At 47.5% G+C, this 25,857-nt stretch overlaps 1 protein-coding gene across 2 annotated transcripts in view; it reads right to left on the reverse strand.

The window, feature by feature from the left end:
- LOC147635525 (serine/threonine-protein kinase STY13-like) overlaps positions 1-25,060 on the reverse strand; it is a 40,565-nt gene extending 15,505 nt beyond the window's left edge. The window contains exons 1-2 of one of the 2 annotated variants that reach the window (XM_086802856.1): positions 24,809-25,060; positions 23,699-24,693 (exon numbers count right to left, since the gene is read on the reverse strand). In XM_086802856.1, coding sequence (XP_086658982.1) covers positions 23,699-24,531 — 833 coding nt within the window. In that variant the 5' untranslated portion in view covers positions 24,532-24,693; positions 24,809-25,060. Of the gene's footprint in view, positions 1-23,698 lie in introns of both variants that reach the window. The other variant, XM_086802855.1, reaches the window with a different exon arrangement.
- Positions 25,061-25,857: the final 797 nt, after the last annotated feature.

Below are 25,857 nucleotides of genomic sequence, written 5' to 3' on the forward strand. Positions count from 1 at the left end.
GCCAATTTTGCTCAAAAATTGAGCAATTTGGATCTGTACCTACTCAATTGATGATTGTACCTACTCAATTGATGATTGGACATGAAAATTCCAAAATTGAAGCAAATACCTCAGGCGAATTTCTGTTGCACGAAAGGGGAGGGTCGTGCTGATGCTGCTGCAGAAAATTTGTGCAGATGAAGGACTCCTCACGCGTGAGTATCCTCAAGCGTGCTGTAGAAGAACTGCTACGAGCGCTGCCCCTTGGTGTCTTCAGTGGCGGTAACGGTAAGCTGTGGCTGGGCATAGGTTCTCACCGTGAAGATAGAGTCAGACGACTCTGTCAGAGACACGTGTGTGGCCCAACGCAGCTTCTCAGCAGCAGGTAGTTGTGACCGGCTGTGAACGGGGTCTGGATGGCGGCGGCTTTAATATCGCTTCTGGTCCTGTAAGCGCACACACGTGCACAAGTGATGGTGATGGCGAGGGCAGGCCTGGCTCTAGCAATAGCTGCGGCTGCAAGTGACGATGGTGGCGAATTTTGCTTGTTTAAGCGCAGACAGGCTGGCGCACTTCTCCAATGCTCACACGCACAGGCTGTCGACCTTTAGCCTTGCGTGCTTGGACACACACATGCAAGCCCTGCGCTTCACCTGATATCCAGTCGTCGCTGAAGCGAAGGGGCTGCAACACGTGGCCAGTTCTGCACACAGGCGACTAGTTCTGCACACACGGCGACTTCCAACGCTACAGCTCTGCCCGTGGCTCTTCCAGGTTCGCCGGCCCACTGTGCAGCGACAGGCAGGATTTCACAAGCAAACACAAGCAAGTCCGTCCAGAGCAAATTTCGAAGGTGAACACAGGTCCATCCACAGTAGCTCGAAGGCGGACAGGTCCAGGCAGTCCAGCAGGCTCTGATACCAGTTGAAGGGAGAGAATTAGGGTTTCATGTGGGAGACATACACAGAGAAGAAGGGAGAGAGAGAGAGAGAGAGACATGTGGGGATAAGTCAACTCATCAAGTGTGTGTGTGACTCCCCTATCACACATGTATATTTGCTCTAGTACACATAGTACACTTAGTACATTAAAAGTACTAAGTGTACTATGTACTATAACTTATGGGCTTGTACACACTACAAGGGTGGGCATAATGCCTTTACCCCAACAGTCATCCAGTGTGATAACCAGACTTGTATAACTATTGCTCGAAACCCGGTCTTCCATGCCCGGACCAAGCACATAGAGATACAGTATCACTTTGTACGTGAGAAGATCTTGGCTGGTGACATCTTGCTACTTTATTGTTCGACGGATGACAATGCGGCGGGCCTCTTCACGAAGTCTCTACCTCAGGCTACGCTCAGGCGGCACTCCAGCTCCCTAGGGTTGATTTCACAGCCAGGAGCTGAGAGGGGGTGTTAGAAGTCATCTCCTGTCTTTATAAGACACCAGGGCCTCTGTTGTGGATGTGCCCGCCCTTTGTAGGTGTTTTCTCATTTTTCCTCACTCCTCGTATTTTTTTCCCATTTTTCCCTATTTTTACCAAGTGTGGGAGGCAGTTTTTTGCACCCTGGCTGATCCAGATACTGGCCAACTGCTAGTCAGGAGGTTCTAGATGCTGGCCGACTGCCCCTTCTGGTCCCTGACCTCTCATGCATGCTGGCCGACTGTGCACAGCTGGTTGACTGGTGAATAGAGCTGGTCGTGGACATGTAGGCCCAGTCGGCTACTTTTTCAACAGGCCGACTGCATGTATGGGGCCATATAAAATGGCCCCATGGCCCCCACACCATTGTATCTTGTTTTCATTTCAGGATCTTGTGTATATAGAAGGGTTACACGCCTATCTCTCTCCTTCTCTTGTGCTGTCTATTTTCTGCACTCTACTTGCTCTTGTGGTCTCAGATTTGGTATTCATCTCCGCTACGTATTTTGACATATGCACCCATTCCTGATTGGAGGCAGATTGTTGATGGTGTTCCTAAGCCTGTCCTAATTCACGGGATTAGGAGCATTCCAAGTATTCCCCTAATCTCACACATCCAGGCCCAACGAGCTATCAGAAAAGGAGCCAAGTGTGCATTGATATATGTCCGTAGCCAGCAATCTGTTGTTCAGTCAGCAACCCATTAAAGCTAAAATTGGATGGTCTCCTAGCACAATTTTCATAACATCATGCTAAAGGATGATCTTCCACCGCAGCTCCCACCTAGTCGTCCTGAGGATCATCACATTGAGTTGGTCCCCGGGACAAAACCACCCAGTAAGTTTCCCTATTGCCTTTTTAAGGCACTGGAGAGTGAACTGGAACAACAGCTTTCCCAGCTACTCCGCGCTAGATTTATCCGCTCATCATTCTCGCCCTTTGGTGCACCTATCTTGTTTGTGCAAAAGAAAGACAAGTCCACACGATTATGCGTGGACTACAGGGCTCTTGACAAGCTCACAGTGAAGAATAGGTTCCCAATGCCCAGGATTGAGTATATCCTTGAGTGACTCAACGGTGCGAAGTTCTTTTCAAAGATAGATCTCAAAAGTGGCTATCATTAGGTTCAGATCTTTACGGCGGCTGACATTCCAAAAATAGCCTTCAGGACTGAACGTAGCCATTACAAGTTTGTGGTGATGTCATTCGATCTCACCAATGCACCTGCGACATTTAACAAGATGATGTCTTGGGTATTTGTGGAGCTCATAGGAAAGTGCGTGTTCATCTTTTTAGATGATATACTCATCTTTTCTGCACCCGCAGAGCAGCATGTGCAAGATGTCGAAAAGGTCTTGCAACTTTTGCAAGACAATGCACTCTACATCAATGCAAAGAAGAGAGAATTCAGAGTAGAAGAAATCCATTACATGGGATATATTATCAGTTCTGACAGGATTAGCCTCGACCCTGAAAAGGTAAAGGGCAATTCTCGAATGGGATGTTCCCGAGAATGTGCAAGAGATCTGCTCTTTTGTGGGTCTCTGCCAAGCATACAGTACCCATATGGACAAATTTTCCGACTTTGTAGCACCTCTCACCGATCTGCTCAAGGACATGAAGACGCGTCGTCAAAAGGTATCCCTCACAAGCAAAGCACTGCAGGCATTTCATGCAATGAAAAAAGTAGCCTCTGAGTCTCAAGTTCTCAAATTGGCTTCATGGGATGATCCTTTCGAGGTAATCACCGATGCTAGCAATCTAGCCATAGGAGCTGTCCTCCAGTAGGAAGGATGCCCAGTGGCTTATTATAGCCGAAAATATATTCCTAAAAAGGTAAATCCCACTGATGAATGATGCAATGATGTAGAGCCAGTGTGTCACATAGCACTCCAGTGCACGGTGCATGTGACATTCCCTCCTCCTTAGCTTGGCGGCAGGCTTAGCCACCTGTATCAGCCTGCTTTCCCTCGTTAGGTACGTAACATACTTCTCCTCTTAAGACATTTCCACTCTTGGAAAGAAAGCAAGGGAAACATAGCCATCTCAAACATCTACCTCCGACATCAAGTTCATACATGTCTAACGAAACCACATAGCTAGGTATCCAAGAATCAGCTCAATCGAAGTTGCTATTCCTCCATACAATCACCATGGAAACAAGAGAGACCCAAAACCTACTCAAGCTCTTGAGGACCCCTCAATCCCCCAACTCTTCAGGAAGTTGAAAAACCTGAAATCACTGAGACAACCTACAACAGAATGCCCCGTACCTGGGGGGATAACTTCCCAATCTCCCCCAATCGTAACGTCTCAGAACTCTTGCGTACTCTCAAACAACACAACATTCAAGTGGGTAACTCCCTCCGTGAACACCGCCTATTAGAATATAACCATGCTCTATCCTGAGCACTCCTAATAGCATCTGCCAATGAACCAACTAGCTATCCTGTTGGAAATCTCTAGCCGCCTCAATCTAAATACCCTTAAGTCCCATAGTTATCGGAGAAGCGCATTCTCTGGAGCTAATCCAGAAGGGAGCAACCAAAGAAAAGATGACTAGAACCAGGTTTTGGAGCATGAAGAGCAATTTTGGCCAGTGTTGGACTTGGAGCAGGGCATGGAAGACGTGGAGGGATGCTGTCGGCTGCATGGAGAACAAGCGACGCAGCATTGATGATATTTATGCCCAGTCGGCTGGCCGACCAGCAGTCGGCCAGCACTTTATTTGTCCTAAATTATGACCAGCCCGGTGTTCACACACACTGATGTTCCGAGGTGGACATAACCCAATGTCCACCGCCCAGACCTTATCCCCTTTGTACAAAGGGAGTAACCAGCCATGTGTCCACTCTAGCTTGCTCCACAAAGCACCTGCTTGCCACCTACACAGGACAACTCACCACCTCACACCTCTTCCTCTCTCTAGAGTTTGGCGCCTCCTTCATGAGGGCTGTTGGGCTGCATTTTTTGCCTACACACTCCCAATGACTGAAATTCAGCAAAACAACTCTCTTTATTGCTGTAATTTCTGATCTTTTTGATGAAAACCCTAATTTCAGCCCTCCTTTCTCAAGTTGAACCATAGGGGAAGCTTTCCCAAGGTTCCCTTTATCCTCTTGAAGACTTTTGTCGCGAAGAAAGGTGACAAATCAAAGATCTCAACACTCCAAGGACTTCCATCGCGAAGACTTCCGCTGTCATCGACTCTACTTGCTATTGGTAAGCTTTTATGCTTAAATATGGGAGCAAGTAAGCAGGAGGGAGGAACCAGATTACAAGATCACAGTGTTCTCTTGTCCTACGTGCTCTCTTGCAGATTGTTGCTACCATGTGTTGGTGGAACAATAGCGAGCAGATGGTAGGGAACATGGGCACTTGAGAGGGTAGTGTGGGTTGCAAGTCTACATCGACAACCACTTGTTTGCAATACTATATTCATATGCATTGGTATGGAAATCTGGTCAGAAATGCCCATGACACTATGTACTTGATTCTCCCAAGATCAATATACTTTATTTGAGGGAGGGGTCGGCCGTTCCGGCTCATTGTGTGTCTCTTGTCAATTCAGCAATTTATTTCTTATATTTGAGCAAGTGTCCATCAAATCTTAGTGTATTTAAGCGTATTGATTAGCATTGTGTTCAACCAAGTTACATTGGTATAAGAGCATACGGTTCTCTTTCACTTCTATCGTGAGAGACGATCACCGTGAACACTAGCTATCTCTACACTTAGAACATTATGGACAGCCATAGAATGAATGTTGGAGATGCTAACACAAGAGGCAGGGACAATGAAATGCATGCTTCCAATGCTTTACAGGATGAGCAAACTCATACGGTGCACAATAGGGAACATGAATATGTGGGACAGCCCTCCCGTGGCAAAGAGAAGATACAGGATGAAGAGTCCATAGTCTTGAGGGCTGAACTTACTCGTATGCAGGCTCTTCTCCATGCACAACAAGAAGAATTGAATCTCTACCGCCACGAGGATCCATTGGTACATGACTGTTTTAAGGCCAAGAAAGCTTCAAGAGTTGCACATACAACCGAGGGATGCAGCACGTGCATACTTGGCTCGTACCGAGGATGCCTATGCAAAAAAGGCAACCATCCCACATGTCTTGGAATCCCCACAAGTGCCCGAACAAGAACTTATGTCTAAGAGGATGAATCTCCATGCTATGGGAGAGGAACAATCAGTGACTTCACGCCATGGAGGAATACCTTATGTAGCCCGTGAAGAATACAATGTTTATGGCAGTGGTCAAAATGTCTGTCAAATGCCATTGCCGGCTGAAAATGTGCATGCACAACACATGCAACATGGGTTGCAATTTTCTGTTGGTGCAGGTATTCCCCGTATCTCTCATGCCACTCATGCCTTCGAGTGTACTCGTGAGGGAGAAGTTATGGCTGAAAATGTATCAATGCATGTTGAGGGGCCAGCCATGCCTCATGCTTACAGGGCACATGTATCTATGCCTTATGCATCACCTTTTGGTCCAAAAATGATGTCAGTCACAAGGGCTGTCCCAATGGACAAACATGGGGGAAAACATGTTGAGATACACACACATGCATCAAAGTCTCGTGACTTCAAAGCCGGAGACAAATCTGTGAAGTTTGACACATATCATGGGGAATATGATGCATCAAAGGCACTTGCTTTTATTGCCCAGTTTGATATTGCTTTCAGTGATGAGGATTTCACTTAGAAATCCATGATCCGGCATGTAAGCGTGTTCATGAAAGGCACGCCGCTCCAGAGCCTAAATTCGCACTGTTCTGGCATAGCCTCCCCAGTCCTCCAAGAGCAATTCTGATGCAGTGGTGGATGACAAACAATGTAATTTTACACATGATTAAAGCTGTTTTTATCTTACAAACTATTGTTTCTCATAATTAGTGTACTCAACTTCATTAAATGCATCAGAAATGATCCTGAATGGCTGGGGGAGCAGTGCCAGAACAGTGCGAATTTCGAGCCTGCACCGCCGCTGCTGTAGAGCCTAAATTTGCACTGTTCTTGCATAACTTTCCCAGTCCTCCAGGAGCAATTTTGATGCATTAGGTAGATGATAAACACTATATTTTTACACATGATTAAAGGTGTTTTTATCTTATAAACTACTATTTCTCATAATTAGTGTGCTCAACTTCATTATAAATGCATCAGAAATGATCCTGAGTAGCTGGGGGAGCAGTGCCAGAACAGTGCAAATTTTGAGCCTACACCACCGCTGCAGAGCCTAGGAGAGGTTCTATGCTCAATTCTTGCCTCCCAATGCATTGAATGAGATAACAATGAAGTGGGATTGGGTAAAGCAAAATGAGGGGGAATCGGTAAATGCATATGTACAAAAGTTTTGGAAAGTGCTTTTGGAGGTATCTCCATTTATGCATGTCACCGAGGCGGAAAGGAAGAGAAGGTTTCAATCGGGATTGCAACCCATGTACAAAAGCAGGACTACAAATGTATCCTGGTCATACCTTACACCAATTAATCGCAGCCGCCGCCACCGCCACCGAGCAATTGAAACTCAAAGTGAGTCGATCCAATAAGGCTAAATCCTCATTTCAAGGCAAAGAGAGGGCTGTCCAAAACCTGCAAAATGATGGACAGCCACCTAAAAAAGACCAAAACCAAGATAAAAATGGTCCAAACGCACTACCAAGAAGCGTCCCTTCAAATTGAGAGACTATGGTCTCACTCCGGAGCAGAAAAAGCAATATGTGAGTGAGGGGAAATGCTTTACTTGTGGTAGCACCGAGCATATTGCAAAGGCATGCCCAAACAAGAAGAAGCGTGATAATGCAAATGCATCAAACCCTAATGTGCATATGGTTCCAGATGTGCAAGGCAACACTTCACATAATAGCAAAGATGGGGTTGTATGTAAAGCTTGGGGACAGCTCAAAGATCAGCCCGCTTTGTTCATGTTTGATGATTGTGCATCTGAAAATTTCATATCCACACAAATGGCAGCTGCTTTGGGTATTGAAGTGGAGGACATGGGTCCTCAAATTGAAGCAGGGACTGCCTTTGTTGGTAGAGAAGTGCAAGTCATGCCTATTTTTGGCAAGTTGCGCATACAAATTCAAGGCTATATGGATCATGAGGATTTTCTTGTGGCGCCTTTGAATGGCTGTGATGTATTGCTTGGAAAGCCTTGGCATACACATATTGATCCGTGCAAGGCTTACAAGACCAACAGGATCACCTTCATGCATAAAGGCTGAGAGCATGTAATTGATGCTGGTGAAGAGGGTGATACCATTCCCCTTGTGTCTCATGTACAAATTAAGAAAGTAATGAAAAAGAGTGTTTTTGCGTACTTGATTATTGTACGGATCATGTTGAGGAAAATAATGTACATGTAAACACTCTTAGTAATGATAGGCTGAAATTTTTGCAAGAGCACAATGATTTTTTTGCTAATGAGTTACCAAATGAGTTACCACCCGTACGACTGGAAGATCATCGCATTGATCTTGTGCTGGGTAGCACCTAATAGGCCAGCCTATCGTGTAAGTGCATCCCAAAAAGAGGAGATCATGAAGCTCTTCTCCATATTGTTCACCCATCCTCTTGGTTCAAAAGAAGGATGGATCCTTTCGTATGTGTGTGGATTATAGAGCTTTGAATAAACTTACTATCAAGAATCGGTTTCCGATTCCACGCATAGACGACATCCTTGACAAGTTGGATGGATTGGCATGCTTTAGCCGAATTGATCTCAAGAGTGGATATCATCAAGTGCGTGTAGTGCCTGAGGATGTACACAAAACTGCTGTCAGGACAGCATTTGGACTTTATGAGTATCTTGTTATGCCTTTTGGTCTTACAAATGCCCCGGCTACATTGAATAGAATGATGGATCGCATATTCCATGGGTATAGGAAATTTACAAGTGTCTTCTTTGATGACATCCTAGTCTTCTCGAAGACCGAAGAAGAGCATAAAACTCATTTGGCTATTGTTTTTTAAGAGCTCCATAAGCATAAACTCTTCATAAATGCAAAGAAGAGTGAGTTCTTCTTGTCAGAGATACATTATCTTGAGCATATTGTGTCCAAAGATGGAGTGCGGATGGATCCTGCAAAGATTGATGCAATTCGGAATTGGCCCGAATTGAGTTCGGTGCATGAGATCCGTAGTTTTCTTGGATTATGCTCTTACTACCGTAGGTTCATTCGGCACTTTGCATGGATTGCTTCTCCTTTGCATGATTTGACAAAGAAGAAGGCCGTGTTCAAATGGACTAATGTAGAGAGAGATGCATTCCTCAAATTGAAAGATGCAACTACTCAGTGTTGATCATTCCGGATTTGCAAAAGCCTTTTTGTGTGGGATGTGATGCCTCTGGAAATTGCATAGGAGCTGTCCTTAATCAAGAGGGACATGCCGTGGCTTATGAGAGCCGTAGATTGCATGATGCAGAGCTATCTCTTGGCATTTATGAGAAAGAGCTCTTGGCTGTAATTCATGCACTTACTATATGGAAACATTACCTTCTTGGGGCTAATTTCACTGTGAAGACAGATCAACAGAGTTTGAGGTATTTTCTTACTCAAACTAAGTTGTTAGAGAAGCATATGAGGATGGCTAATTTCCTCTCTATGTTTCATTTTCAGATCTTGCACACCCCGGGAAAGAAGAATGTAGTGGCCGATGCATTGTCACTAAAGCCGTATGTAGCAGCTATCTCGGTTGCCTCTCATGGAGACTTGTCTACCATGCCTGATTTGTATCATACAGATGCTGATTTTGCCACTATTTGGGCTGATTTGATGGCTGGTCATGCACATGCCTCATATGTGATCAAAGAGGATTATCTCATGAAAGATAATTGCCTAGGTGTGGTGTCTGACATGAGGCAAAAGGTTTTGGATGAGTGCCATGCTCCTCCATATGCTGGTCATAGAGGCATAATGCCTACTACGCACATGATTGAGCAGTATTTCTTTTGGCCAGGTATGCGAAAGGACATAGAGGCACATGTACGTGCATGTATCACCTGTCAAAAGGTCAAATTTGATAGGCAAAAGGCACCAGGTTTGCTTCAGTCATTGCCTATTCCCACACAGCCATGGAAAAGTATTACAATGGATTTCATTATGGACTTGCCATGGACCCAACAGGGTAATGATGCAATTTGAACAATTGTGGACAGGGTTAGCAAGCAAGCTCATTTCTTGCCGGTCAAAAAGACCATCAAAGCTGAGCATATGGTTAAAATATATCTTGCACAAGTGTTCAAACATCATGGAATGCCGAAGTCCATTGTGGGGGATAGAGATCCCAGGACTACAAGTCTCTTTTGGCGGGCCTTATTTGATAATATGGGCACCAAATTGGACTTCTCATCAGCTTATCACCCTCAAACGGATGGGCAAAGTGAGACTGCAAATTCAGCCGTGTTGGATCTCTTGAAATGTTATGTGGCGGATCAAAAGTCTTCTTGGGAGAAGTACTTACCGCTTGTGGAATTTGCATACAACAACACGATACATGCATCTACGGGAAAGGCCCCATTTGAGATTGTTTATGGTAAGGTGGTTTTGCTACCCATCCTTTACACAAAGGATGAGATATTTGCAGCTGATGAGTATGTAAGAGACTTGGATATTACTTTTGCTCAGGTGCGGATAGCCATAAAAAGGCTGCCGACAAGCATAAAAAGGCTGCCGACAAGCATAGAAGGCAATTGGATATTAAAGAGAATGATTGGGTATTGCTGAAATTTGAGAAAGCAAGACTTGCAAAGAGGCCTGGCAAAGAGGGTGCATATCCTAAACTTGCAACCAAGTACTATGGACCTTTTCGAGTGATCGAAAAGATCAATGAAGTGGCTTTCAGATTGGCATTACCTAGTCATTGGCACATACACAATGCTTTTCATGTGAGTCTCCTTCGCAAGTATGTAGGGCCGGAGCCCAGTGAAATAGTCATTGAAGATCCACCAGAAGTGGATGAGCTTGAGGAGATCTTGCAGCCAGAGCAGACTGTGTATCACAAGGAACGCAAGCTTGCTGCAGACAAAGTTGTGAGGCGTTACCTTGTGAAGTTTAAGAACTATCTTCACATTGATGCTAAATGGGTAGATGAAGAGTTCTTCAAAGATTGCCCGCATGTGCTTCAGACATATTTGGATGCTTTTCAGTTGCGGACAACTATTTAGAAGCCGGGGGGGATGTCACCATTTGGCCACCCAATTGGTCCACCCGTGCTTTCTTATCATGTATGTACATTGGACTGGTGTCCATGGCAGTTGTTTATGCCAGGGATTGATGCCACTCATGTGATACTGTAGACTCTTTCCGTTGGGACTTGTGCCTCCGTGTACATGCCCGGAAATACTTGGTGGATTGGTGTTCTATTGGGTCTGGTACCTCGTGTACTTGCCTGGAGCACGTCTATTTTGGTCTCATGAACGGGGATTGTCCATACCAATGCTGCATTGCATAGCATCTTTATGTGCTTGCTTGCAATTGAAATTGCATGCTGTTTTCATGCTTGCTTGACCAATGTGTAGTTCTGGGTAAGGGGACGCCCGCCTGCGAACCGTGCGTGTGAAACTATCTCCTGACATGGTTATGTGGCATGTGACAGGTGGTAAGTATTGGTCATAAACTTGGCCTTAGGAGTTAGCACTAATTTATAAGTGAGTGTGTACACACTTCATTAAGTTTTGGGCGACCAAAACTCACTTATAAATTATGACCAACCCGGTATTCACACACACTGATGTCCCGAGGTAGACATAACCCAATGTCCACCGCCCAGACCTTATCCCCTTTGTACAAAGGGAGGGAGTAACCAGCCATGTGTCCACTCTAGCTTGCTCCACAAAGCACCTGCCTGCCACCTACACTGGACAACTCACCACCTCACTCCTCTTCCTCTCTCTAGAGTTTGGGTTGGGCTGCATTTTCTGCACATTCTCCTTCCCAACTCCATTTCCAAGCTTGCTAAGGTGATTTTCAAGCTTCCTAGAGTGTTTCCGGATGCTAATCACTCTCCTACACACTCCCAATGACTGAAATTCAGCAAAACAGCTCTCTTTATTGCTGTAATTTCTGGTCTTTTTGCTGAAAACCCTAATTTCAGCCCTCCTTTATCAAGTTGAACCATAGGGGAAGCTTTCCCAAGGTTCCCTTCATCCTCTTGAAGACTTTTGTTGCGAAGAAAGGCGACAAATCGAAGATCTCAACACTCCAAGGACTTCCATCGCGAAGACTTCCGCTGTCATCGACTCTACTTGCTATTGGTAAGCTTTTATGCTTAAATATGGAAGCAAGTAGCAGGAGGGAGGAACCGGATTACAAGATCACATACCCTGTGTAGTGTTCTCTTGTCCTACGTGCTCTCTTGCAGATTGTTGCTACCATGTGTTGGTGGAACAATAGCGAGCAGATGGTAGGGAACATGGGCACTTAAGAGAGTAGTGTGGGTTGCAAGTCTACATCGACAACCACTTGTTTGCAATACTGTATTCATATGCATTGGTATGGAAATCTGGTCAGAAATGCCCATGACACTATGTACTTTTTTTTTTCCCCGAGAAAAGATCCTTTCATTAGTTATATAAAAACGCCCGTAGGGCTACAAAAGATCTCGCCTGCTCATAAGAGAGACAGAGCAGTGAATACAGCATGGCAGCCCGGGAGACTCTCCCTAGGTGCTGCAAAATACAAGCATCAGTACAAAGAACTGAGAGGCTAAATCATACAATAGGGGGGGGGAAGAGCCAAACAGGTGGCCTGTAGTGCCAACGGGGGGATCCCGTGTGTAAGGTGTAGAAAGGGCCACAGCGCCAAGTGGTGTGAAAGGCCTGGCGCCGTAAGATCGCCTCATCCGAGTCTCCCCGGATGCGGTCGTATTGTCCTCGCAGGGTGTGGATCAACTCCTGCCAAATCCCCCGTAGAGTCTCTGCTGGTGGCTCCAATCTCCCCTCAAAGGCCGTAAAGCACCGGGCCGTCCAGGTGAACCAGATGTTGGGTATAAAGTCCCAGTTTCGCCTCCGGACCTTGATCATCGCGTAGCTCTTTTCAAGAGCTTCGCGGCCATATATTTACTTGTACATTTGGCCCCCATTTGGGCCTTGTAACGGCATTCTTTGTATTTGGTCCGCCGGGCGCCCCATAAGTTGGGCGCCCGCCCATACCCTTGTATTACTATAAATACGAGGTCTCCCTTGAGCCTCAATAAGACATTCAAGATATTCTTGAGCATTGTGTGAGTTCTCTCTCTCTCTCTCACTCTCACTCTTCTCTATCTCCTCTGCACTTCCTTGGCTAAGGCTCTTGTGTTTGAGTCATTCTCCTCCAACAACTGGTATCAGAGCTATGGAGGGAAGCTGTATGCAGAAGCTATGGAGTTAGAGGTGTCTTCCACCACTTGACTACGGGATCGTCTGCGTTTTTCGCGTCAAACACCTCCCTTTTTTCATCAAGATGGTGCGTTTTTCTTTCTAGAGTGCTGCGTTTTTTTTTTCTCTCCCTCTGCTGCCCCCTTGTGCTGCGTTTCTTCTATCCCTTGCTGCCCCTTGTGCTGCGTTTTTTTTTGCTCTCCATTGCTGCGTTTCTGTGCTGCGTTTTTGGTGCTGCGCTGCTGTAAACAGCAGCGTTTCTGTGGTCTTGTTCTCTGCCTGCTGTACGGCTGCCATCAGCAGCAGCTAGGGCTGCAGCCAGCAGCCCCACGACTACCAGCAGCAGCTAGGGCTGCAGCCAGCAGCCCCACGACCACCAGCAGCAGCCAACGCTGCAGCCAGCAGCCCCAAGGCCACCAGCAAACAGTCCGGGCTGCAGCCAGCAGTCCCACGGCCACTAGCAGCAGCCGTCTCTGCCTCCAGCAGACAGGATCTTCGAGCAACACCAAAGACAGCAACTTTCTGCCCCTCGGCGAGTTTACATCGACATCCGGTGATTCTCTTCCGCCGTCACCTTCACTTGAAGTTGTTTCATCAATCTACGAGCATCCTACAGTCAACCCATATCTGGTACATAACATCTTGCTATTACTTACTTTCTGAAGTGTCAGTTTGATAAGTCATGGCGTCTACAAGTGATCTTAAGGGTCTACTAGAGATTAAGAAGTTTGCAGGCACTGGGTTTGATCTTTGGAAGGTGAGGATTCAGAATATCCTCTATCTGCGGGAATGTGATACTGCACTTGAGCAGTTCAAACCCGCTGCTATGACAGATGATGAATGGGGAATCCTGAACAGAAAGGCCGTTGCCTATCTCCAGATGGCTGTTGCTGATGAGGTTCTTGTAGACCTCAAAGGGCTGACAACAGCCTATGCCGTCTGGGAGAAGCTGAGAAGCACCTATGAGATCACCACGCCAGTGAACCAGGTACATCTCATCAGGAAACTCATGAATATGCAACTTGATGATTCTAAGAATGCAGTAGAGCATATTACTACTTTCACAGGGGTGCTTAATCAGATGCAGGATTCTGGATTGCCTGCTTTTGATGATAAGTTGAAAGCTATCTTTTTGCTCACTACTTTGCCTGACTCTTGGGAAACACTTGTGGTGTCACTTGGGACAAATCCCAACCTAACTTTTGATGGAGTCAGGGGTGCTATTCTCAATGAAGATATCCGGAGGAAGACCTCAGAGACTAGCGGTTCTGCAAATGTCTCACGAGGGAGGACGACCAAGCGGGGAAATACTACTACCAATTCAAAGGGTAGAAGCAAGAGCAAGGGCCAGCAATCTGAAGTTACATGCTACCAGTGTGGTCGTAAAGGCCACAAGAAGCCAGATTGCAAATTTTACAAGATGGAGCAAGACCGGAAGAAGAAATCCAGTCATTCAAATGACAAAAAGAAGGAAAAAGAGAGTAATTCCAGCAAAGCAGAAGAGTTCGAAAAGGACAAGAGCAAGGCCAATGTGGCCTCTGGTGTTGTCATAGAGGAACTGTCTGACTCAGATGATGTGCTATGTGTTTTTTCTGCACTTGATGTTCATAACTTGCATGTCACAGAACCAGATGTTATTCATGCCTTGATGTATGAATCTGATGTGCTTTCACAGACTTGGATTATTGACACAGGTGCCTCTTTTCATGTAACTCCTATCAAGGAGTGTTTTGCAACTTTCACTGCAGGCTCCCGAGGAAAGGTGTTCTTGGGGAATGATCATGCTTGCAATATTGAAGGTATGGGCACCGTGAATTTGACTTTGCAGGATGGTAGTGAGTTTGTGCTGCCAAATGTGAGGTATGTGCCTGGTTTGAAAACCAGTCTCCTATCTGTGGGCCAGCTTGATGCCTTGGGATACACGGCCATATTTGGAAATGGCACATGGAAATTGACCAAAGGCACAAGGCTGATTACAAAAGGATGCAAGAAAGGAACATTATATAGCCTTCATGGTCAGGCTTTGTCTGGTAAGTTTATTGCTTTTGCAGAGGTACGCTCCCACATGGAGCTTTGGCATAAGAGACTTGGCCACATGAGCCAAAAGGGTCTCTCCATTTTGTCCTCTTTGAACAAATTTGATGCAAAAGGAAGCAAGCTTGTTTTTTGTAATGATTGCTTGTATGGGAAACAGAATAGGAGTTCTTACTCCTCTCGTGCCTCTCGCAAGGCTGAAAAGTTGGACTTGGTCCACTCTGACATATGCAGCATGCCCATTAAATCTAAAGGTGGTTCAAAGTACTTTGTGTCTTTTGTGGATGATCACTCACGAAAAGTATGGATCACTTTGTTGAAATCTAAGGATGATGTTTTTGCTGCATTTCAAAAGTTTTATGCATTTGTTCATACTCAAACAGGAGTGAAGATTAAATGCTTACGCACTGACAATGGGGGTGAGTTTGTTAGTACTAAATTTCAGAAATTTTGTGATGATAATGGCATTAAGAGGGAACTTACACCCCCCTATAGTCCCTCTTCAAATGGTGTGGCTGAAAGGTATAATCGTACACTGTGTGAAAGAATTCGATGCATGCTGTCCACAGCTAATCTCTCTCAGGATTTTTGGGGAGAAGCCTTGAAAACTGCAGTTCATGTTTGCAATCGATCTCCACACACAGCTTTGAAAGGTGGAATCCCTGAGGAGGTTTGGTCTGGCAAACCGTCCTCATATGCCCACTTACGCATCTTTGGTTGTGATGCATATGTGCATATCCGCAAGGAAGACCGGAACAAGCTTGATGCTAAGTCCGAGAAGGGCACCTTCGTTGGCTACGGTGATGAAGGTGAGATGGGCTACCGTGTGTGGTTGCCATCAACCAACAAAGTGGTTCGCAGCCGGGATGTTGTATTTTATGAGGCAAAGCTGCTCCGTAATGTTTGTGCCTCTCATGGTGATCAGAAAAAGGTCAAATTTCAGCAAGGGCAACCACCCATTGATGCTGAAAATGAGCCCCAGGATGCTTCACAAAGGGCTGAAGATAATGAGTCCGTGATATTTGAGCCAGAAGAGGTTGGACAGCCGCTTCATGCTCCTGGAGGTGTAGGGCAGCAACCCCTATATGCTGAAAATCAGGCTGTTCGTGAAAACCCGCAGCCTTTTGATGCTGAAATTATGATTCCTCCCGATATTGACCCCCAACCAGCCAATGATCATTGGGTACGGAGGTCTACTCGCTTTCGGAGGGAACCTCAGCGTTTTGATCCCTCTTTGCAACATGTTTTGCTTACAGATGAGGGTGAGCCTCTTACTTTCAAAGAGGCTAAGTCTTGTGAACTCCGAAACAAGTGGGAGCATGCTATGCAGGAGGAGATTAAGTCTTTACATGCAAATGACACTTGGGACTTGGTTGAGTTGCCCAAAGGAAGGAAGGCTATTCCTAACAAGTGGGTGTACAAAGTCAAGACAGTTGACGGCCAGCCTAAGTATAAAGCCCGCCTTGTTGCTAAGGGCTATGCTCAGAAGGAAGGGATTGATTTTCAGGAGGTCTTCTCTCCTGTGGTCAAAATGACCACCCTTCGTGTTTTGTTTGCTCTCACTGCTGTTTTGGATTTAGAACTGTATCAGATGGATGTAAAGACAGCTTTCTTACATGGTGATTTAGATGAAGAGCTGTATATGAAGCAGCCTGAAGGCTTTGTCATTCCTGGCAAAGAACATCTGGTTTGTAAGCTGAAGCGTAGTCTCTATGGGCTGAAACAAGCCCCGAGGCAGTGGTACAAAAAGTTTGATGCTTTCATGCTTAACCAAAAGTTTAATCGTAGCCATGCAGATCATTGCTTGTATACTAAAACTGATGCAGATGGCAGCCCAGTGATACTTGTGCTGTATGTTGATGACATGCTTCTTGCAGGGAAGAATAAGAGCATTTTGGAAGCTCTTAAGGACCAGCTGAAGTCAGCTTTTGCTATGAAGGACTTGGGTTCAGCTGAACATATTTTGGGTCTTCGGATTAGACGGGACAGAGCACAGAAGTTGCTTTTCCTCTCACAGGAGAAGTATATCCAGAAAGTCCTTGATAGATTTAACATGGCTGATTCTAAGCCTTTGGGTGCTCCATTGCAGCCCTATGTTAAACTATCCAAGGATGATTGCCCAAAAGATGATGATGCAGCCAGTACTATGCGTGGGATTCCTTATGCTTCTGCTTGTGGATCTCTTATGTATGCTATGGTTGCTACACGGCCAGACATTGCTCATTCAGTGGGAGTAGTCAGTCGTTTTATGTCCAACCCTGGCAAAGCACATTGGGATGCTATAAAGTCTATTTTGAGGTGAACCAGATGGTGAGGCTGCTGAGGAGCTCCCATCGTAAATCCCTCTCCTGTGTCCAGCTGGAGGACGAGAAATCCGGTGCCGGAACCAGGCGAGGCTGGCCCCTAATAAATCTGATGGCCTGACTGCCCTGCTCCATCTCATAGCCCATAGCAGGCCCTGACGAAGTCGACCAAGCAGCGGCACCCTCTGGAGAGAGGGGGGCCAGAATACGCAGCATCCGCAGCCAAATCTGCTGCGTCTGAGGGCAATCCCAAAGGCAATGCCTCTGTGTCTCCATAGGGTGGCCGCATCGGACACAGGCCGCCGGAAGACCGCTGTAAACAAGCCAAGTACCAACTGCTGAGCCCCTGTGGGCGACCAGCCACTGAAAAGTCGAGATCCTGCGGGCCTGTCGACTAGCCCAGAGTCGAGCCCGAAAATCCTCCAGGAACTCCTGTGAGAGTCCCTGTAGTCGCCAATGCCCCGCTGCCGCTGGAGAGACCGTCCTCCTCGCCATCAAAATATGTCGCCCCAGCCGAACAGTATACTGGAAAAAGGTGATCTCTGTGGCCTCAAGGGATGCATAAGGAACATGCCACTCGTACTCCCCGAGGTCCCACTGTAGCCGGGCCAAGGGGCGCGCTGCATATGCCCATATGCGCCAATCCGGGAGCACATCAGCAGGGTCCGGGTCAATATGCCACTTCCGAGAAGCGGCGGCCACTACCCGAATCCTCTGAAAGGTGCACTCTGCAACCAAAGGCGACTCCACCTCCACTCTCTGGAGTCTGCCCTCATCCTGAATCTCATAGTAGAGACAACTGCCATCCTCAGTGCAAGCTCTGACAGCAATCAGGATCTCCAACTGTGTAAAGGCTCCCATCCAACGTGGGGCCACTGGCTCGAGAGGCGTGAACCACTCCTCCGTGAGTGCCTCCTGAATATCATCCCTCATAATCAACCCCCCTCTGAAGTGACTCAGCCTCTCCACTTGGATCTCCTCTGGTAGACTGCAGAAGGCCTGCCAGTCTCCAAAACTACGAGCTGGGCCTGCCGCTAAAGGCCCCCAGGCTAGCCGAGGCCGAGAACCCAGCATATGACCCTGCTCTGTGCGAACCGCTGGGCTCCAGATGAGCGGCTGTCTGGCCCGCTCCTCAACACAAGAAGGAGGTCGCTGAGAGAGCCCCGGTCTCAGCAGCTCCCAAGCTCTCAAGATACTCAAAGCAAATCTGTCCTCACATCCTCTACTGAGGCCTGTCCTCCTCATCTCTATAAAGATCCAGCGAATCTCTGGTGCCCAAGTGCCCCCTGCTGGGGGCGCCCGAGCCTGCAGCCACTGCAAGAGGAGCTCTTTCCAAGGCTCAGCGCCTAGAAGCAACCCCCGAACGATAAGCTTCCCCAATAAAGCTCTACTCTGATCAACTGGATCTATAATGCCCAAACCTCCCTGAGCCAACGGAAGTGTAATAACTGCCCATGCAACCTTTGCCCGAGCTGGCTGACCGTCCCGCCCAGACCACAGAAAGTTCCTGATCAGCCTCTGTACCTGGCTAATGCAAGAGCTCGAGAAGATCCAGCAAGACGTAATGTACCACATGGTCGCTAACAGCACCTAATTTGCCACCACCACCCTCCCAGCCAAGGATAGTCGAGCTGTACTCCAATACAAAAGCTTCTTCCGAATGCTCAGAAGAAGCGGGGCAATCTGCTGCTCAGGTGACAAATCTAGGCCAATCTGGCATCCCAAATACCGCACTGCTGTGCCTGGAGGAATCCATCTAAAACCGGGGTCCGGGCTCCATGCCGGAGTGGGAGCACTACTGATCCAAAAGGCCACTGTCTTGTGCCAATTGATCAATGCTCCCGAAGCTGCACTAAAAACCTGGAGCGACTGCTCTGCCCGAAGAAGATTGGCCTCTTGGCCATGCAAAAATAAGCCCGTGTCGTCTGCAAACTCAGCATCAAGCAGGTCCTCCCCCCGGACTGGGAGCTGAAGTCCCTCAAACCGACCTCCTCTGCTGTCAAATACATGCTCATAGCCTCCGCAAAGAAGAGAAAAAGAAAAGGGGCGAGGGGACACCCCTGACGGACTGATTTGGTCAGCTCAAAACTCGGCCCCCGTCCTCCTGCAATCAACACCTGGCTGCGAGCTATGGAATACAGAGCCGCCACCCCTCTGATCCATCCTGGCTCAAAAGCCCAGGCGAAGCATAGTGCCCTCTAAGAAACCCCAATCAACTCTATCGTATGCCTTCTCAAAACCGAGAAGCATCACGACCAAGTCCTCGCCAAGAAATCTAGCTCGGGCCGTCGCCTCCCAGAAAGTAAAGATGTTGTCAAGGATACTACGCTCCTTGACAAATCCTGTTTGAGTAGCATGAATCAACTCCCCCACAAACGGCTGGATCCTCAAACTCAAGGCCTTTGCTAAGACCTTGTAGACAGTATTGAGGATCGTAATAGGCCTCCAATGCCTAATATCATCTGATACTCCCTCCCCCTTGGGGATAAGATAGATCAAGCCCTCTGAAAAGCTCTGCGGCATCACCCCAGTGTCCAAAAAATGCTGAAAGCCCCTGCGGAGGCCTGGCCCCAAAAGGTCCCAATAGCGCATAAAAAGGGCCGGCGTCAGTCCGTCCTCCCCTGGGCAACTATGTCGCGGCAGGACCCTCAAGGCCTCGGCAAGCTCAATCTCTGACAAAGGCGCACCTAGAACTATACGCATACGATCTGTGACCCTCCTCTGCACATGGGCCCACACAGTCTGTCTGCAAACATCTCGATCCTCAGTGGCAGGCTCCGCTGAAAGCAGGTCTCTATAGAATGCAGTGGCAATGGCTCTGATCTCCCCGAGCTCAGTAGCTACCGATCCATCCGGTCTACCAAGCTGGCGGACTCCTGCTCGCGAATGACGGGGCCCAGTGATCTCAAAAAACTCTCCAGTCACTCTATCGCCAAGCTGCGTCCACTGAGAGGCCTGACGACGATAGTAAAACTCATGTCTCTACTCCTCTACCTCTCGAACCTCCTGGCGTGCCTGGCTCAGCTGGGACGCCACCCACTCACATGCAGGCTGCTGCTCCTGAAGGCGCTGTAGCGAAGCAAGGCTGCGTCTCAGTCGATGCTCCCGCTCGCGAATCTCTCCCAACCGTGTCAAAGCTGCAGCATGCAGAAAAGAGCTAAGATCGATGAGTCCCTGGGCACACTGGCCCGCTGCATCCTGGTCAGAGCACTGACTATCATGCCAGATCCTCTCAATGTCCTCAGCGAGACTGGGATCTGTAAGTACCCTCTCTGGGATCCTCAACTGCAAGCTGGGCTCCCGTGTCCTCTCCTCCAATGTCAAGATAACTGGCGCATGATCTGAAAATGAGGTGCCAGCGAGAATGCCGACGGAGCCCCCTCGCTCCCCTAACCAGTCGCCCACATAAAAGCGATCAATCCGTGATAGATTAGTCCCTCCCTGCCGGCGATCCGACCGGGAGAAACTAAGTACTTGATTCTCCCAAGATCAATATACTTTATTTGAGGGAGCAGGTTGGAATCCCGTCATCAAGTTTAGCAGAGGGGAATGTCATGTGCAAGAATTGCCATGGACATTCTCTGGAGCTAATCCAGAAGCGGGCAGCCAAAGAAAAGATGACTAGAACTAGGTTTTGGAGCATGAAGAGCAATTTTGGCCAGTGTTGGACTTGGAGCAAGGCATGGAAGACATGGAGGGATGGTGTCGGCCGCATGGAGAACAGGCGGCGCAGCATTGATGATATTTATGCCCAGTCAGCTGGCCAACCAGCAGTTGGCCAGCACTTTATTTGTCCTAGGGCCTATAAATAGGCAAGTATGCTCATTGTTGAAAGTCATTCACTCCACTAGGGAGTGGATCCAGTAGTAGGACTGTTTTGGTGTATTCCACCTTTTCAAGAAGGCAACCTATGGCTGTAGATGTAGGGGTACCTTTTTGTACCATATGAATATACTGAATTTTCCAGCTATCTCTCTCTCTCTCTCTCTACTCTCCCCTCTGTCTGCGTTTTTGCATCAGCATGTTCTAAGTGGTGTTTAGGGCTGAAAGAAAACTCTCAGAGCTTCCGCGTGTTACACCGAGGATGATCAGCAAATACTTCTCTATCCGAGATTCATATAACTATCGAGTATCTTTGCACTCTCACCATAAAGAATGCTCCTATCAGGACCGTGTTCAATCCAAAACGAAATTTTCTGTGGGCTGCGGACCAAGGTGGCCTGGAGGGTATCATCCAGCCTTACCATCGTGGTGGCCTAGACATCATTGACCCAGCTATTCAAAGCAGAGCCCTGCTCGGCAAGCTGGTCCATTGTTGTGGCCTCCATCCAAGTGGAGAGCCTTGGAAGGCCTTTCTTCTCTCACGGATTTCAGCTCGCACCCCCTCTATTGTTGGCCCCTGGATACCTAGTAGGCCTGTTCTCGTGGCCTCAGTTTCTCCTTTGAAGATCGCTTTGCAACTAATTTCATTAGGGTTTGAGGTCTTCTCAAGCTAGCACTCATCCGACTGCCTCGGACTTCAGCGGAGAGACTTTGTCGGCCCTTGGTCTGGAACCCCCTCTTCAGGATGCCCAATGGCCACCCCCTTGGCACTTTCTCACATTGCCTAGAGGCCCCTCTCCACTAGTCTGGTCAATCCTTGGGAGAGTAGGCCAGCTGCTCCCCCCCAAGAGACGCACCTCAAACGCCTAGCTGGGATCCAAGGTGGAGAGCAGCTTACCTGGCTATCAACGGAACCATCCCCCCAACTGGTAGACTCCTCTTCAGAATCCCCCCCCCCCTCCCCAAAAAAAAATTTTGCTCGGAGCCTTCACCTGCCACTGCAACATCCCCCTTGCAGTCCTCAACTCAAATGGGGGAGGCCCAACTCATTTTCTCAGTTGCCCATCATGGCCAACTTACTCTCTTCGCCTCTTAGACTTCACTGGTGGCTCACTTCAGAGGATTAGGATTCTTGGCTTCCATGATCATCGTTGGCACGTGGTTGTAGATGGCACAACGGTAACAGCAAGGCATTGGACCTCCCATGACATCTCTTCCCGCTTCCTCGGAAATTTTTGGAAGCATATGTGGGTCAGCTTTCGGCCAAGTAAGGTCACACCCTTCCTCTGGCAGGTAGCCCACGGCAGCCTCGTTGTCGGCACTTGGTTGGCCATTGAAAGACGGCTGACACCATGTATGTGTTGCAGCCAATCCGTGAAGTCACATGCAGCATTGCCTTTGGGATTGTCCCAAGGCACAACAGGTCTGGGCGAGGATTCTCCACTTTTACAACAGTGTGGGCTGTTCCATGCATTGTCACTTGGGGAGCAGTAGTCTCGGCGACAGGCCGGCCCCACCTGTTTCTATTAGGAGGTTGCAGGGGAGCAACAGGCCCTCGGACTTTCACACTGCAGGATAGAGATTGTTGCCACTCCCGACTTATCTGCAGAGACCTGGTCTCCGAGCATTAGTCAGAGATGGGAGATCATCAGCAGTATTACTGCTTGCACGAATGACAGGCCCGTTGCAGCGAGGCCATTGAGGGCACTTTCAACCCCAATCCCCTCCCCCAGCTAAGTCCATCCACTCCATTTGGATTGATATCATTCACGCCCTCTTCGGTTAGTGGGGGAAAATGAACGGTGGATCGGATCACATGCATAGGCAGCAAGAGGCTTTTTTGCGCACATGGCGCTCGGGTCCCTTTCTCTCTAATCGCGACGCCGAGATCGCTTGGCATTACTGGCTGCCTGTGTTGCTCCCCCTTCCTTTGTATGAGGTAGTTTCCCTCCGAGAGCGGCCAGCCATGGAGGGAACCACTCTTCCCAGTTTCTACTTGACTTCTCTTGAGGGTTCTGAGCATGTACATGCAGCCAACGGTTGTTTGTTTTAACTAAGAGAAGGATCTCTTTCCAGGGGAAAAAAAAAAGTGATAATGTCACCAATGACATGATGCCTCCATAGGGCCATTTCACATGAGGTTTTCCAACAAGACTAGTATGGAGAAAGGCTTTGAAACAACCGGTTGCAGAAACAGAGGCTTAGATATGAAGAAGCAAAAGAAGCTAGGCAACACCAAGAAGAAGCCGGTTGTCATGAATAAGATAGAGACCGTCAGTTATGAAAGGCAAATGGCAGAAAAAGGAAGCAGCAGAGAAAATCCACTTGCAAAATTGGCTCTTTGGTTTACAGGAGCAGAAAAGTCCAACCTGCAGAACTGGCCTGGCGGTTTACTGAAGAGGAAAGACTTCAGCCAGATGCTGAAAAAACACTGATGGAAAGAAATAGAGTTTGCAGATCTGGATACACTAAGAAAGAGCAAAAAGGATGTTGTTTCACCAGGGGTTCATTCAGCAGGAAGGGGCTTCCTCAATAGACAGAGATTTCAAGGTAAAAGAAGTTTTCCGGGAGTTTGGACCAGTGATCAAACAAGAGGTGGTGCTGCTTGACAATTCGAAAGGATCAGCAGACATTTAAAATCTACCATTCATCAGAGAATCAATAACAGAGCTCTGCAACAAATTATCATAAAGAAAGGAAACAAGGTGTGATAAAAGAGCTGTAAGTTCCAGCAAAAAGAGAGAAACTTACGGTGCCATCCAGCGATATGTTCCTGTCTCGGGGGTCATCCCTTCAGTCTGCACCTCAATCCTTGCAACTCCAAAATCTGCTATCTTGATGGACTTATCAGCAATCAACAAGTTATCTGATTTGAGATCCCGATGTATAACCCCAAAACTGTGTAGATATTCCATTCCTCGAGCTACATCTAGTGCATGTCTCACTGCAAGTCTCAATGGCACAGCTCGCTTCTTGGAAAGAGACATTCTCAAAGAGCCACCCTTTGCATACTCAGTAACAATACACCAGACCATTGGCTTTCGGCAGGCCCCTAGAAATCGCACCACATTCTCATGCTTAAGAGTTGCAAGCATGATCACCTCCTGTGCAAATTGTTGCTCCATTGCATGCGCCCTCTCAAGGTTGTTCTCAGGCCTCTCCAGTATCTTCACGGCGACATCCTCACCATTATAGATACCTCTGTATAGCCTGCCAAAAGCTCCTTGAGCAAATGCTGGACCCATGGTCAGCCTGCGCAGATCAATAGTCCAATCATCGTAACCTTCAAGTCCCTCCGTAGGATATCGCTCATCTAAGAGAGCGCTTGAAAGGGCATCCTCCCCAAGAGAGTGAGTCACACTACTTTTGTGCACGACACTGTGGCCTGCAAAGGTCCTCGTTTTAGTTTTCAAATCCGGGTGCATGAGAATTGTAGTTCTGGAGTTGTTGTTTGATCCAACACTGCTGTACATTGAACCTCCATTGCTGGTCTGTTGGCTATCAACTGACATGTCTGAAGTTTCACCAAGCCTGTAGTAGTCACGCTCAGTGAAAATCTGGAAAGCTCCCTCATGGCCTGCCATGCTCGCATACTGGTGCTAGCAAACCCCTGTGATCTTCCTGACCAATTACTGCACTGCAGCCCTAGCAAGGGCCTGAGATATCCTGAGACTTGGCTCAGCTATTGGAGTCTCTGAGAAGCAGGCTAAACTCAACCAGTTGAAACTTTCTGTAAGTGAAGGAACCTAAAATTGTATGCAGGTTGTCATCGAAGGGTCAAGTCTCTTCCAAAAAAAGACCCTAACATAACCCTAGAGTTTCTTCTGAGTGCCAATTCCTGAAGGATTTCGCCAGTATTACCTGATCTTAAGAATCTCCGCCCAGCTCGAACCGAGTTATGGCGATGGCGGCAGCAGCTCCGGGTGAGCAGAGGGCCTCTCCGACAGCTGCGAGGGGATCTGCGAGGCGAGAGAATGATGGAAGGGACAAGGCATGATCGGATGGAAAGGGCGGATCGGGTTGGGGCCAAGCAGAACAGAGCGAGAGGAAGGAGTCTGGGGAGATGATGACCTGGAAATAACAAAGAAGTTCTCTCAACCCGACCACACACACGCGCGCTCGCTATGGTCATCTTGGACCTTGGACCAGCGGGTCCCATGCTCATGGGTTAACGGTATTTCTTAAGTGACCTTTTTGGAGAGAAATTTATGCTACAAAGCAAAACACACACTTTTTCTTTTTTTCTTTTTGTTAAACCGAGGTTTTTATTACTGGTGGGAAACCTCAAAGCGAGGAAAACCCACAATCAGAAGATGTTACAAGAACAGGAGCATAAAAGAGCTCTAATAGGTAAAGGGGTTAAAACACACACACACACACGAGTGTAAGGTTGGGGGGAATCGGATTGGAGTCCCATGTGAAATTTCAACGTTGGGAAGATTCCATTCAACCCAAGGGCATCACTAGCGAATTTTTCAAGCTAGGGGGGTTTAGGTTCAAACCCATTTCCCATCAAGCTCGATTGGAGTCACATGTGAAATTTCAATGTAGGGGAGATTAGAGTCACTAGCGAAATTTCAATGTAGGGGAGATTAGAGTCACTAGCGAAATTTCAATGTCTATGTGTGTGCATGCACGCATGCACACGTGCACACACGGGGGGTTTAGGTTCAAACCCAGTTCCCATCATACCCCTGACAACCACACTACATGCCCGTGGGTAGATACACAACAATTTCATTTGTTACTAATTGAAATCTCATCCTATACGTTTCTTGGTCTCCGTACCTAAAGTCACACTACCCACACTAAAATAAAAACTTCCCGTACTTTCACAAGAAAGCATGGTCAAGGTAGAGAAAAATTGTCAAATTTTCAAGCCGGATGCACCCTCACACAATGAAAGACAA

Source organism: Cibotium barometz, chromosome 9, assembly GCF_041138505.1.
Source record: "Cibotium barometz isolate CiBa-2024 chromosome 9, ASM4113850v1, whole genome shotgun sequence".
Classification (NCBI taxonomy): domain Eukaryota; kingdom Viridiplantae; phylum Streptophyta; class Polypodiopsida; order Cyatheales; family Cibotiaceae; genus Cibotium; species Cibotium barometz.